The sequence below is a fragment of the Amphiura filiformis genome, chromosome 20 (genome assembly GCF_039555335.1).
Source record: "Amphiura filiformis chromosome 20, Afil_fr2py, whole genome shotgun sequence".
NCBI lineage: Eukaryota > Metazoa > Echinodermata > Ophiuroidea > Amphilepidida > Amphiuridae > Amphiura > Amphiura filiformis.
The window spans coordinates 60,009,352-60,023,608 of record NC_092647.1 but is presented as its reverse complement, the minus strand read 5'-3'; the positions used below and the strand labels follow the sequence as shown (position 1 = coordinate 60,023,608).

Genomic DNA, 14,257 nt, shown 5'->3' with positions numbered 1-14,257 from the left:
GACAAGTGCATCGTTTTGATATGGATGTACACATTTGTGCATTTCTGTTGCATTTTCATTGGGTGCAGGATTGAACCAGTGTTGTGAGAAGTTAGAGTAAAGTACATCTAGGCTGCTTGGAGCACAAAATGTCAACTGCATGTGTTGCTTGGTGCACAAAAGGGTTAACTGCTAAGGTTGAACAAAGGTGGTAAACCCTTTAGTGCATCAGGCAGCCTATGCAGTTGATCAAAGCAGTCCATGTAGACCAAATGCACACTGCAGTGTACATGAATTTAGTATCCTATTTACATTGGGCAAAAGTCGTAATCGACTTCATTGGAATAGGAATCATCATTGGAATTACGACTTTGAATTATAATCATCGATTATAACTGTACCTGTTTACACTTATGCTACAAATTAAGTCAATTATGACTTTTGTGAAATCAATTACGACTTTTGCCCAATGTAAACAGGGTATTAGATGTTTCAATAAGCTCTGCTTCTTTTCCCATATTGATTGATCGATCAGAAAAAGGTCTATCAGAGAAGTTTGGCACTTGTTTATCGCATAGAGTCAGGTTGTGCCAGGGTCACAGGATTCTAGACGTGCTTGTTCAGATAATGGGGTGCCAAAGTTTTCTGACCCAATAAACACAGCCAATCCCAACCCTGTCTTTACCAACTGCATGTGTTGAAAAAAATACCCAACTCCTCTGCTATTCTAGTATACTTACAGTTGTCTGCATGATTCTTCTTTTTCCTCTAATTTCTGCTCCAGATTTGCTTTCTCAGCAATCAACTTCTCACACATGCCCATTGTCTCTTGCAGTTGGTTTTTGATGACTTTGTCCTGAGAACACAAGAATCAAAAGGATAACTACAGTAAGAATTCTGCATGAATGAACACCATTTGTCATCTATAACACCCTTAATTGTTTGCATCCATTGCATCCACTGCATCCAGTAACCTCCCTGTCGGACATGGTTGACTGGTGGACATTTGGGCGTTTGTCATGCTGTGTTCATTGATTTGAATGTCACACTACAAAACACTACACATCATGTGCTGACAAGCCTCAAATAAAAATGTGTCAAAATGTTTTGCTTGTTTGTAATTCCTACTGACAACTCTGATATATTCAAAAATGAGCACAGCAAAACTTCTAAACCATTATTTTCATACCCCCATCATTATTTTGTGAAAAGCTGGCCTTTTTACCATTGTATATGGCAAAAAAATAAAAAATTTAAAAAAGATTACAGACCCACCAACCCTGATTTTATAGCTTTAAAAGGCCGTTTTGACCTTTTCAACAACAGACACAGGGGAGGTGTTTATATAAATATAGCCTATTTTTGAATTGGATAATAACATTTTTTACAATCTAGTTAAGGAATTTGACAACTGGTAAACATGTTTGAATGAAGAAAAAGAGAGAAAAGGTCAAATTTTATGAGTGTCTTGGGTTTGCTCTCTATGGATATTGGTGACAGAGATTATACCATATCCATATGTCTGTAGCTGGCTGGCCTAGTCACCAAATACAGCCCTTTACGGGCAATACACATTTTAGGCCTCTCAACAAGTAACCCAAGTTTAAAAGAAATAAAAACAAAAAATAAAACTGCACAAGCTTACCTCGTCATCTTTTGATGTAGTCTCTTCCTCTGATATTGTATCCTCTGCAAAGCGGACTGTTAATCGTCTCTTTTTCTTGTGTCTGTGTTCAGACTCATCGCTGGAACTATCTGAAGACGGGAAGTCAGGTATCTTGAACTTGAATGCAGAGTCATTGAGTTCCTCTAAACCTTGGATATAATGTAAGAAAGTGGGTACAAATTTGAGATACCAATCAGCATCTGTTTTGAAACAATAAATCTTAAATGTTTGTGTGACCAGTTTGACAGCCTCAAACTGGTCAGTTTTGCTTACTGACATCACTCACACAAGGGCCATATAGATAATGATTGTAATATAAATTCTGTCAATTGTATAGTTCTGCTATATTTCACAGAGTGCACAGGGATTCAAAGTCTCATGCAGGCTGAAGACGCCATCTTTTGTGGTGGTGAGAATAACAACCCAAACACATACATGTATACATCGCATCAAAAGATACACCATAGTAAAACATACCTGCTTTGTAAATTTGTAATGAAATTTCTTACCTCCAAGTGAGCTGGTTGATGCACTGGATGCTACTGAATCATTGAGAGCAGGCGGTGGCAATGGCTTGAATGGAGCCAGTGGTTTCAGACTCTGGAAATCCATAGCAGCTTCAGCACGTGCCTTTGTGATTGGTGTACCCATCATCCTCATGGCTCCTGGACACCAGGTCTCCCTCCGCATCTGAAACATTCAAGTTGAATCAACTTGTAGGTACTTACATAAAGTTTCTGTACAAAGCAAATATGCACAGTTTGTATCCTTTACATCATGATTAATAACTTTGTCATATTTGTGACATGATCAAGGGGAATGAGTCACATGTCGACCCTGGTCCAAAATGAGTTTTACACATGATTCTAAAGAGGACATTTAGAGTTTTCAGAAACTGAAACTCCCATGTTGATACGACTTTTCTTTGCAAAGTTACATCAATTTATCAATCGCTAAAAACAATACAAAACAAAAGAATTTTAACACTTTCTTTGCCAATATCTCAAAATTAATTTTAGCGACATCCGACTCATTTCCCTTGATCGTGTCACATTTATTAAGATTCAGATTCTTGTACAGTGGGTGTTGTCTAGCATGCAAGTGATAAATTTGATTGGTTCCTGCATCTTTCCTCTATAGTATATATTACAGAGCAATAGAGATTAGAGAATTATGCACTGTGTTGTTAGGGAACACGGCAAAGTGCTTGTTGATGCGTGATGATTATACATTGAAAGAGTTGTGTGTAATAGGCGTACAAGCAAAGTTAATAGGTTTGTGATTGATTCATTTATTTAAGATTACTAGTAAATCCCTATGATTGTAACAATTTTTATTTTCTGGAAAATTTGCTTTTATTAGTAATTAAATATTTTGTATTGAACAAGAACGAGTACCCTGTATCCACAACTCAAAATATTAAATCTGCTTTTCTTTTATGATAAAAAAAACTTGAAGCATGTCCAATTTGCAAGAAGTTTTGCAAGCATTTTGAGGTCTGACTGAAACCTTGCTACAAACCTTTCTTTTCTTCTTTGGTGGTCCGTCTTTGGCAACCAGCAAGATGCTGGAGAGATATTTCATTTTCTCTTCATGAGCTTCTTGAGCGCGCATCAATTCTTCATTCTTTTTTTCTTCCGAGAGGCGTAACAATTCATTCTTCTCTTCTTCTGAGCGCTCTAAGAGTCCAGCCAGGTTGTTGATCTCAGATCTCAACTCACCTTGCTCATACTGTAAGGAATGATAAAGAAATAGACATTTAAGATGAGGAGTACAGATAAAAGTAATCAACTAAGGAGTAGAGTAAGTATGAAATGTTTGATGCAATCATGCAAAATGAGTCACATATCAGTTAAGTGCATTTTAGAAACTTTTTTTAAAATTTTTATTTCATCAGGAATAGATTAACAATAACCACTTGACTGATATAGCTATACTGTGTCTCTTCTCAAGCTGAGAGTAACACCATGTTGGATTTTGCAGTGGAAGATTTGAATCACCAGCGTACAAACAAATCGCCACTGTACTCGTGTGTATATGCCCAGAGGGGTTAGGTTGTCATGCACAATTCAAATCTGCCACTGCGAAATCCAAAATGGTGTTACTCTCAACTTAACATGACCTGTGTGACCTAGCTCCGACTCCTGTGTGATGAGGCTAAATTTAGCCCAGGACAAATAGCTCAAGTTCAAATAATTATTTTGTCCAGGGTCATTTACCTGGGACAAATAAGTAGACAATAATCTTGCTAAGACCAAAAGGATTGGTTTGGCATGCTGCAAGCCTGTGCCATGTTTCACAAAGCCTTACAATTGATCTTACAATGGATTTACCAGTACAGCGTAAGATCAATCGTAAGTCTTCTTGAAACGGGCTTCAACATGTGGATAAATTACACATCCCATGGAATCTCTACAAATAGCAGACATAAACCAGGTACACCAAGCATTACATGGAAGGCTTGGGCCATATATCATGATATTAAATCCTTATCGCGATGACGATAATGTAGAAATAGTGACAGGCGATATACCTATACTTGGTCTCCCATCCAGCATCAGAATGCAGGATACTATCCGGTCAATGTACTAGTATTGGTTAATCTTACCTGACTAGGGACCAGGGTCTTAGCCAGAAATTGAGGGTTGCCCGTCATTTGAATAAAATTGCCTGTCCTAATTTGACCTTTAAAACATTTACCAGACATCTAGATAGCCCATTGGGGGTTCAAAGAGTTCAAATATGTGCCGATATGGCCTTGTTCTACAAATTGGGTCTACTAAAAAGGTCAATTAGCTTCTCAAAACATACAATTTATAATATAGCATCTGTCAAAGGCATTAATTTTGCCCGTCCCAGGAGCAAACTGGCCGTCTAAAATGACGGCCAGACGGGTGGCTAGCTAAGACCCTGCTAGGGACTAGAGACTTGTGAATCTTTAAATGTGGAAATTATTGTCCACACTCTTACCTTTTGAATCTTGTTCTTGTAATCTTGTAGCTCCTTCTTTAGGCGCTGCATCATCGCTTCATCGGACAGGATCTCATTTACGGTGGCGCTGTTCTTGATAGTCTTGGCATTGCTAGCAAACTAAGAGAGTAAATGTAATGGTTAGCTATACCAATGTGTTTTTATCAAACTTTAAAAAAAATGAAACATTACAGTTACAAATTTTTAAAACCCACACTTTATCCTTCACAAAACCTGCTTCATGCAAGCAGGGTTAGAATTTTTAACTTGAACATGGAAATCACTTCTTTTGTTCACACATTTTATAAACACATACATATCAGTGACCTACCCGCTTTGGGTGGGAATTCCACCTGCTTCATAAATCAGCTAAGATCAGAATAGGTTCCGTACCATAACTAGGTTTGATCACAAGTTTTAAATTTTAGTCCAAAATTGCAAGGAATAGAAATGCCTACACACTTTCCTGTAACATTTTTCCTGTAAATGTAGTTGACCAAAGCTAGGTGAATTCAAAGTAATCACTGTGTGCAACTAATACGAATCTCTTTCATACCTGTAGTGTACTGTGAGTCTGCTCAATAGCAGCAGGTGTGACGGCACAGATGATGGCTGTCTTTGAGTTGCCACCCAATGATGACTGCAGCAGCCTGGTCAGCTTTGAGTCTCGGAATGGTATGTGACTCTCACTTCGGCTCAACTTTGAGATGACGTTGCTAAGTGCAAAGAGGGATGTGTTGATGTTGCAGGCTTCCCGAAATCGCTTGCCTGTGGCTTTGGTTTCGTTTGCTTTCTCTGATCCTGCCAGGTCCACCAGGTACTACATATTTAATGGAAAGAATTTATTAGTGTATGGTGATAACCAGAAGCAGAGAAGATGTCTTACCCTTCCCAGAATCCTATGCAACATGATACATCACCTTGTTTCATCAAATGACACTTGTATTACTTTGTACAATGTTCTTTTGTTTTCATGTTGAGAATAGACTCTCTAAACATGGGTAGATAGTCATGAAATAAACTAATTTGCAAAACCTGGATGTGCTCTGTTCATTGAGGTTCTTGATATCATGTTGCACTAGATAGCAAATAAAATTGAAATGGGAGAAATGCATTGTGGGAAGTGTAAGGTAGACTCTGAACCATAAGTCATATTATTATTTAATACCCTGGCATCTCATTTGCCCTTTTTTAGAGAATAAACGATATGAATTTTTGTTTTCACTATCCTCTTCCATGTGAGACGACAGGCAGGTTCACTACGATAAAAATATTTGACCTGTCTGTTATCCCATGACTAGAGTCTTAGCTGGTGATAGAACTTTTACAGTTTTTGCATCAAAAGAGTGGAATAAGCTACCTGTTTATATATTAGACAATCTTCATCAACAAATGCATTCAAAAAAGCGCTTAAAACTTATTTGTTCCCATAACATGTTCTTATTGATATTGTAATTTGTATTATTTTTAAGATGCACCTTCAAAATGTAGTTTTAAGTTGTAGTATTAAGGTATTTTGTAAGCGCTCTGAGCCTTATGGAAATGGCGCAAATGCTCTTTGTATTGTATTGTATTGTATTGTATTGTTGTCTATCATAGGTAGAGGATAAATTCCTATCGTTTACATATTATTTTAATAACTGTAAACTATTTTTATGTTTTTAACTTGTTTACATCTTCACATATTCTGTTGCGCATACTGCTGGCGCACATGCGAGTATTCCGCACTAGTCTACACATACAATGCAATACATATACGCGCACCTCTACAAGCGTGTTACGCGTTATCAACATTCATGATGGCGTGGGTCGTCTATGGCTTGATAGCCGACACCAAAATCATGCGATTGTCCAATCAGATTATGTGTCTACAAGTAGACCACTCCCACTGACTAAGAATGTCCTATCAAGGCTCACTAATCATAATAATAACAGGGTTCCCAGCATGAATTTCGCCATTCGGAGGGCACTGAATCGGCTGACCCTCTTGGGTCAGTTTTCCCTGACTTTGGCTGTTTTTCTCAAATTCTGAGTTTCCCTGTCTGTAAAATGGATTTTTATTTTTGCTGATTTCCCAGAGTGGCTGGGAATCCTGAATAAGGCATCAGAAACAAATTTGTTTGATCAATGGATCGACCGTCGATGTTGCTTCGATGCTGATCAAGTTCAACTAATTTATCAGAATTAACGCTAAATTTATATCAATTGGTCAATATCACTACAAGCACAAATTACCATTTTATCACAATTAACAATAGTAAATTAATTGATTTCATAAATAATAAGGATCGATTGCAAGCTTTGATGGTCGATCGAAAGATCAAACTTATTTTCTTCTATTGCCTAACTGTTTCTGACAGCAAATTTATGACAATTGTTTCTAGCGCTACTTACCAGATGGGACATTTTGACGCAATTCTCTGCCGATTTTCTTTTTTCCTTTCTCAGCCTCGACTCGATTATAATACAGAAGATGGTGTGGGATCTAGAGGAATGCTCATTCATGTTAGTTCGGCCCACGTGACGTTTTTCATCCCCCTCTTTAATCAACTGGAGAAAGTGATCAGCGCTGGTGCACACTTTCTCCTCTTGATTTGTAAGTGACACACGTATCTGTGGACAAAAAGAACAACTCTGATAAGCAGGCATCAAAATGTTAAACATTTTAAAGGTGTGTGACCAGATCCACAGCCTCATTCCCCTATTAGTCCTCAACAAAACTGATTTTTGTGGGGGAGGGGGGGTAGGGTCTTGACGTTCCTATCCAATGTTTTAAGATCAAAAGATGCAGAAAATTTCAAAGTATAACATATCAAAAGTCCTCTCAAATCTTCTTTGTGTAAACTTTTTATGAAACTTTAAAACTAGAACTCCTTTCCAATTTCGTAGATTCACATTTTTTAAACTGGCTATACAAGTACTGGCACCTCATTCACTGATCAAGCATGAATGACCAGGTTCTTTTCATGTGGAAAACAGGGTGCATAGGTCAGCAAAATGCCAGACATCTATAGAATTTGACAAGGTCCTTACACATTGCCTGGCCGCTCTTCCTGGTTTAACGCATAAAAAGGACTAGGTCATGTCGGCGAATGAGGTGCCGATGTGATGATGACGTGGTTCAAGTAGGCAATCCAAACCCCACTTCCACGTTTAAGCTGTGAACAGCACCAAATCGACAGAATGCAAAAGGACCTTGCCGAATAGTAGAGTGGAGACAATGTAATTTCACAACCCTGCAAATCACTTACTGTTTTCTCTCCATTGATGCATTCTTCCTTCTCTCGTATCTCTAACTTCTTGCCTTCTTTTGCGAGTAGATCCATCAACGATTCGTTGTATAATTCAATATAATACCCACGAAGCAGAAACTCACGTTCTGGCATCTGAAAAATGAGTCGCAAATATTTGATCACCAATTAAAACTGTACATGAACTTTGTAATGCCATTGAATTAAACCAAAAAAGCTTAAGATCCTAGCTCATGTTTGCAGTTGCTCATGGAGTGGAAATCCTCTTCACATGATCCGATTGCACAATTACTCAAGCACACATACAGGCAACACAACTTCTAAGTTCCCCCTAATACTTTTTTTTATTCCTCAAGATATTAATTACAAAGTCTAATCAAATTATCATACCTCATTGATGCTATCAAATATTTGTGCCACTGTCTGTGGAATTATTCCTGGGGTTGTTTCGTCTCCGTGCATGGTAAATGTCTTCCCGCTTGACGTTTGCCCATAAGCAAAGATGGTACCTGAAAAGTGACAAGTATTTACAGGTGTGTGAGTGACCACATCTAAAAAAAAATACGCTGAAAATAACCAGGAAAGAGTTGAATGGAAAGCTCAGGACTGTACTTTTGTACAGAACAAGGAAAACATGAAGATCAAAACACAAAATGGTCAAAATCAGCATTAAAGAAATTTAATTAACTTGGTACCAATTAGCGTAGTACATACCATCATATCCTTCCATAGCACTCTCTATGATCGGTTGTGCAATCTCTTCATAGACATCTTGCGTAGTCTCCGTCATGTCGAAAACACGATCTGCCAACAGTAAAATACACAGACTTTAGAATGTCTAACAGATTTGTTGTCACTCTGATTGAAAACAATTAGTGATTCGGAATAAAAGTATTGTTTTGAGACCAAGCTGATACAGCATGGAAGATAGCGTTATATGTCAAGTGGAACAATGAGTTATTTTCCTAATCCTGGAATCTCTCTCATGCAGACCTCCTTCGTAAATGCAATCTCCCAAGCCTGTCAAAGTGAGGATGTCATCGAATGCACCTCCATACCAGCCTTTAAATCTGCTGTTTGTCTCCATTTCATTTGGTTTCCTTTTATTTCGCCGTTCCACCTGTCCATGTCCTTGTTGTTTGCTTTGGTGCATTTTGTATTCTTTTTGTTTGTTTTTTGTTTTGATGGAATGGGCATTCCTTTAATTTAGTGTTTTCACTATTGGGCTTGCCCAAGCTCTCTAGCCTATTGTTACAAATAAATAAAACAAGTATTAGTTTACTCAGTGGCACTTTCTCTCTCCCTTCTGTGATCAGGATAATTATGCAATATTATAAAAATAAGAAGTTATATGCCAATCAATGAACACATAATTTCTTCAAGTAACCATTAATCCATGCATTAAAATGCAAATAACTTGCAGTCCTCCATAGGGAACCAAACAAACATGGATTATTATTAACCTCCAATCCCTCATCCTACAAAAGAGGGAGAAGGTGCCTGTCCAGGTTGATAAATTTCAATCATCAAACATGGAGGGTATTGTGTACATAGGTATAAACTTTGGGTTGGTGAACTCCTAACTTTAGGTTATAAATTTCAAGTACAACTACTACGGTACTTACCAAAATTATAGCATTTCCCTTTGGTCTGCCCTCCTGCATCTACCTGTACAATGGTCTGGGTATCAGCTTTCCAGTTGACATCTGCATTTTCATTCTCTTCCCTACAAGGAAAAAATACAGGATAATTGCAATTTGTTCGATGCACAACATGGCACGCTTAGAGGTTACTAATATTTATGCTGACAGCGTTGAGGTCCACTTTCAAATATTCATAACCTCCGCGTATCACACCATGCGTCCCGATCAAATTGCTCATTAGATGATATACGCACGATGACCTCTGTGTGTGATTACGTGGTACAATGACTTCTGCGTGTGCGGATCTGTTGCGCCGGAACACTTCACGCGCACGTAACTGCCATATTTGCACATGGCATGATTGTGCAGGGCTATAATTAGTAAGTCCGTTTCAGCCTGTTTGACTTTTTGAAGGGCGATAAAAGTTTTGATAAAAATTGTTTATTTCAACAAATTTTGGAGAATAAAATCATGAGATTTGGTTGAGCGATGAGTTAAAAATGACGGTTATGAATCCGGTTAATAACTTTGCATCAGTTATATGTCGGGCATTGTGAAAAATCTAAAACATTTTACTTTGTACCTTAGTTTAAAAATTGTGTTTTTCCATGTATATTCAAAACCTTTCCAAATACCCAAAAGAGAATGGTTTTGGCAAGACCTGCTACCGGAAACAAACTTGGTTTCTTTTTTGGGGGCTTTAATCTCTCACACACATATATAGGGTATAGATTTTAAATGGAAGTACTCATTCAGGTAATCCCATTTCATATTCACACTCCCTGTGTTGAAGATCCAAGGTCATGTCTAGGGGGTGTATTACTGTTGGATGGATTGTAGCCCATTTATGGACATGCTTATACCATTACCATGCATGCATACAAACCTGTTAATCAGGGGGCGTACTCGTATCGCTACCTTGATGTTATCCATCTTCATCAATCTTCCCAACCAGGAAAGAAGACTTATAATTTATGACTCCAGATTTGCTGCAGAGATTTGATCTGGAAAAAAAAAAGAAAATTGGCAAATTGTCATTCATTAAAACACATGTGAGATCACTGAGATGTAAACTATAAAGTTCAAGTGTTACAGGTTTAGCCCATACCACTTCCACTAAAATCCAAAATAAACAAATCTCGTGATCTTACACCTCTGGATTTCTTCTTGTCATGCTTATGGGGCTATCTTGCTATATAGTATAGACATAGAAGCACCTAGCCTGAAACATCATGGCCCTAGTTGTTCCTTCCTCACCACAGCCATAGGGCCACAAACGAGGTACCGGTACCATTTACAAAGCCGGGGTACCAGGCTGAACTCATGTTGCGGTGATGATGTCACACTGACAGCCTCTTTATAATAGGAAGAATTCAAAACATGGCGACGATAACAGTCATAAATCTTGTCATTTTACATCCTCAAATGTGCTCAAAATTTACAAACATGCACTAAACATGTTTTGTTTTTTAAGTCTCATCTGCATGTGAGGAATGGTAGGAAGTGGTATGTGATTATGTGAAAAAGTGGTATTTTGTGGGGACTGTGTACCCTCGATATAGGTCTACGCAAGGTCTTAGCCAGCCATACGTCTGCCCATCTTTAAGACGGGCTAATCTAATTTTAGACGGGTAGACTTAATGGATTTTACAAATGTGATAGCTCTAAAACAGATGATTTTAAGGGGGTACTACACCCCTCGATAAATTTGTGTCTATTTTTGCATTTTTCTCAAACACTAATAACACACTGGTAACAAAAGTTATAATGTATATTATAGGTGCAAGGAATCCAATTACTACACTGGAATTTCAGTGATTCAAGACAAGCGGTTTGTTATTTATGATAAGAAATAAGGTACCGCTAGGATGTTCCTCATTTCCTATCATATATACTGAACCACTTGTCTCGAGTCACTGAAATTTCTGTGTAGTAATTTGATTCCTTGCCCCAATAATATACATAACCTTTGTTACCAGTGTGTTATTTTTTTTTGAGAAAAATTCTTTCTCGGGCGGGCCGGGAGTTTATGGAACTGCGGACCCTGCGACGTTATCATGTTATTACTAATTCATGAATTTTACTATAGCACCATGCCATGGCACAGCAGGCATGACAGGACTGAGGCATTACATGACAAGCGGCTAGGGGACGCAGGGGTAACCTGTCCTTGTCAATCAATGGCGATTCTATTGTCCACCTAAAGTTAAGCCGATGACATCATCAATACGTAGATCCATATAGGTATGCTAGGTGAATTCAAATTTGCCATCAAACTGCACCATTTTACATATCAAATTAAAGCCCTTGAGTAAAGAAAGCCAAAACTGAAAACATTTTTGTCATAGCACTTTCCGTAACAAAGTTACATCTTGTCAAAGATTGACTTTCATCAAAAAGATTCAGATAGCAAAATTCCCCAAAACGGCATTTAGGGGTGTTTCTAGATCTTAGTCTCATGGCGATAGCAGCTTTTTTTTAATGGAACTGCTATCAAAATCCCTCCAAAATTCCATGTGCGACTTGATTATCACCATAAAAAATCATATATTTGGGTCAAGTGAAGTATAGAAAACATATTTATGTAGGTATGCTAGGTGAATTCAAATTTGCCATCAAACTGCATCATTTTATATATCAAAATAAAGCCCTTGAGTAAACAAAGCCAACACTGAAAACCTTTTTTTTCATAGCACTTTCCGCAGCAAAGTTACATCTTGTCAAAGATTGACTTTCATCAAAAAGATTCAGCTAGCAAAATTCCCCAAAACGGCATTTAGGGGTGTTTCTAGATCTTAGTCTCATGGCGATAGCAGCTTTTTTAATGGAACTGCTATCAAAATCCGCCTAAAATTCCATGTGCGACTTGATTATCACCATAAATAATCATATATTTGGGTCAAGTGAAGTATAGAAAACATATTTATGTAGGTTTCCTTCACCAACCTATTCTCGAAAAAAATTCAAATTTCTATGTAAATATATGCATTGAGTTTTTCCCCGGTCTCGGCGAATTTCGCTATAGCAAATGTGTTAACTAAGGTTTGCCTGGGATACGTAATTTATGTAGGTTTCCTTCACCGGCCTATTCTCGAAAAATATTCAAATTTCTATGTAAATATGCATTGTGTTTGGGCCCCGGTCTCGGCGAATTTCGCTGACTAGCAAATGTGTTAACTAAGGTTTGCCTGGGATACCTATATTCTGTCGGTCCGTGTCACGTCACTTCCGGTTGATGATGTTCGAGTGAAAACAAGTCCCTGATTCGATTTTTGTTGATGATTTCTGTCATTGGTGTAATGTAAATTTCGATCGCAAATAGTCAGTGGAATCAAACAACCGTTTCTAAGTCTTCAGAGTGAAAGAAACTTACTTGATTTACCGCTTATATACTGACAAACTTAAAATTAAATTCCATGGTCGAGTGTCGTTTTTCCGAAATTGAATGTCACTCCAGCAACATCGCTATGTAGCCTCCTTCACAGCCGGTTTCTGTTGTTCACAACAAACCGTGAGCCACATGCAGTTTGGGCCCGAGACTAGAGATAGCCCGGATGTCCGACCGACAGAATAGTATGATGTTCTGAACATATTACTGTCTTGGGCATGGCCGGCCGACCATTAGACTGCGGAACTCAGTCCTCAATGATAGTCAGTCATTTATCTTTTGTTTTGGTCGTTATATAACTATCATTTGGCCGACCATCTCGTCTGGCTTCAATCAGGAATTAAGGAAGCGTTGGGAGTATTTACCAGATCCAGATTCAATCATGTGAATGCATGCATGCAATGATGCATGAATGCAATGCCAATGATGGTCAACCAGCGAAGTTATTTTTTAAATTATTTCACTTTTAAAACAAAGCTGATCTACGCAATTTTATCATGGGAATATTACCTTCACCAACCAAAGCTACCAGTATTCGTATCACTCTCCTCCTACATGTAAATCTGCTGTGCTGTTCATTTATATTGTTTGTACCGCCGCTACCGCGATACCATCATCATTAGGAAAACAAGGTACTGGATTTTTAAATTTTCCGGGCCGAATATATTTTGCGCTGTACGGAAATAGTAATGCGCTGAACAACACTGGACCTATTTTTAGAGCCAAATTTATATTTTTCATCTGGAGTTTACACTTTAACAATAACATGTGATAGAAATAAATATAACTTATTCAAATCAACACATTTATCAAATATTTTATTACTATGTGTCGGATAAATTGTATAAACTTGAAGCCTTATTTTATTTATGGCGCATGAATATACTGGTATTTCGGCAAGTATCTTTGACCTGTGACCTTTGCACCGCTGATTTTCTAGTCTAAATGCCAGTCGTTTTCGGTGCGCGAAGTAGGTCAGGACTTTTGGGCTGGGCTGCCCATATAAGGCTCTGTGGCTGACCCCCCCCGGGTGACCCCCACCCCGTTTTTTTGCAGCACTGAGGTAACGGGCCATTTTTCATGCAAAACTGTTCACAAAAGTTCATTTTTAGATTGATAATTTGATACAGTCCACTCAGTTTTCCATTAAAATGAGTTTTTATATGAAAAATAGCTTAAAATTTCCACTGAAAAATTGCGCGGCATCAGTTACAAAATCCTGTAGGCCTACGGGTCAGTCGCTACTGCAGTAGCGTAGCCAGCGGGGGGGCTGGGGGCAGAGTGCCCCCTGACAAAAAAAATGAAAGAAAATTGCCCTCTGACAAACAATGAAAGAGAAAATCAGGAGGGCAAAGGAAAA

General features: G+C 38.1%; 1 protein-coding gene across 1 annotated transcript in view; it reads right to left on the bottom strand.

Annotated features, from left to right (window-relative positions):
• The window catches only part of LOC140142418 (uncharacterized), a 40,907-nt gene extending 27,364 nt beyond the window's left edge, over positions 1–13,543 (bottom strand). Inside the window, exons 1-13 of the mRNA XM_072164387.1 lie at positions 13,408–13,543; positions 10,396–10,513; positions 9,492–9,592; positions 8,581–8,670; positions 8,257–8,375; positions 7,867–8,001; positions 7,010–7,228; positions 5,172–5,435; positions 4,616–4,735; positions 3,167–3,376; positions 2,155–2,335; positions 1,625–1,794; positions 720–835 (exon numbers count right to left, since the gene is read on the bottom strand). Of these exons, the coding sequence (XP_072020488.1) occupies positions 720–835; positions 1,625–1,794; positions 2,155–2,335; positions 3,167–3,376; positions 4,616–4,735; positions 5,172–5,435; positions 7,010–7,228; positions 7,867–8,001; positions 8,257–8,375; positions 8,581–8,670; positions 9,492–9,592; positions 10,396–10,448 (1,778 nt within the window). The 5' untranslated portion in view covers positions 10,449–10,513; positions 13,408–13,543. The remainder of the gene's footprint in view (positions 1–719; positions 836–1,624; positions 1,795–2,154; positions 2,336–3,166; positions 3,377–4,615; positions 4,736–5,171; positions 5,436–7,009; positions 7,229–7,866; positions 8,002–8,256; positions 8,376–8,580; positions 8,671–9,491; positions 9,593–10,395; positions 10,514–13,407) is intronic.
• Positions 13,544–14,257: the final 714 nt, after the last annotated feature.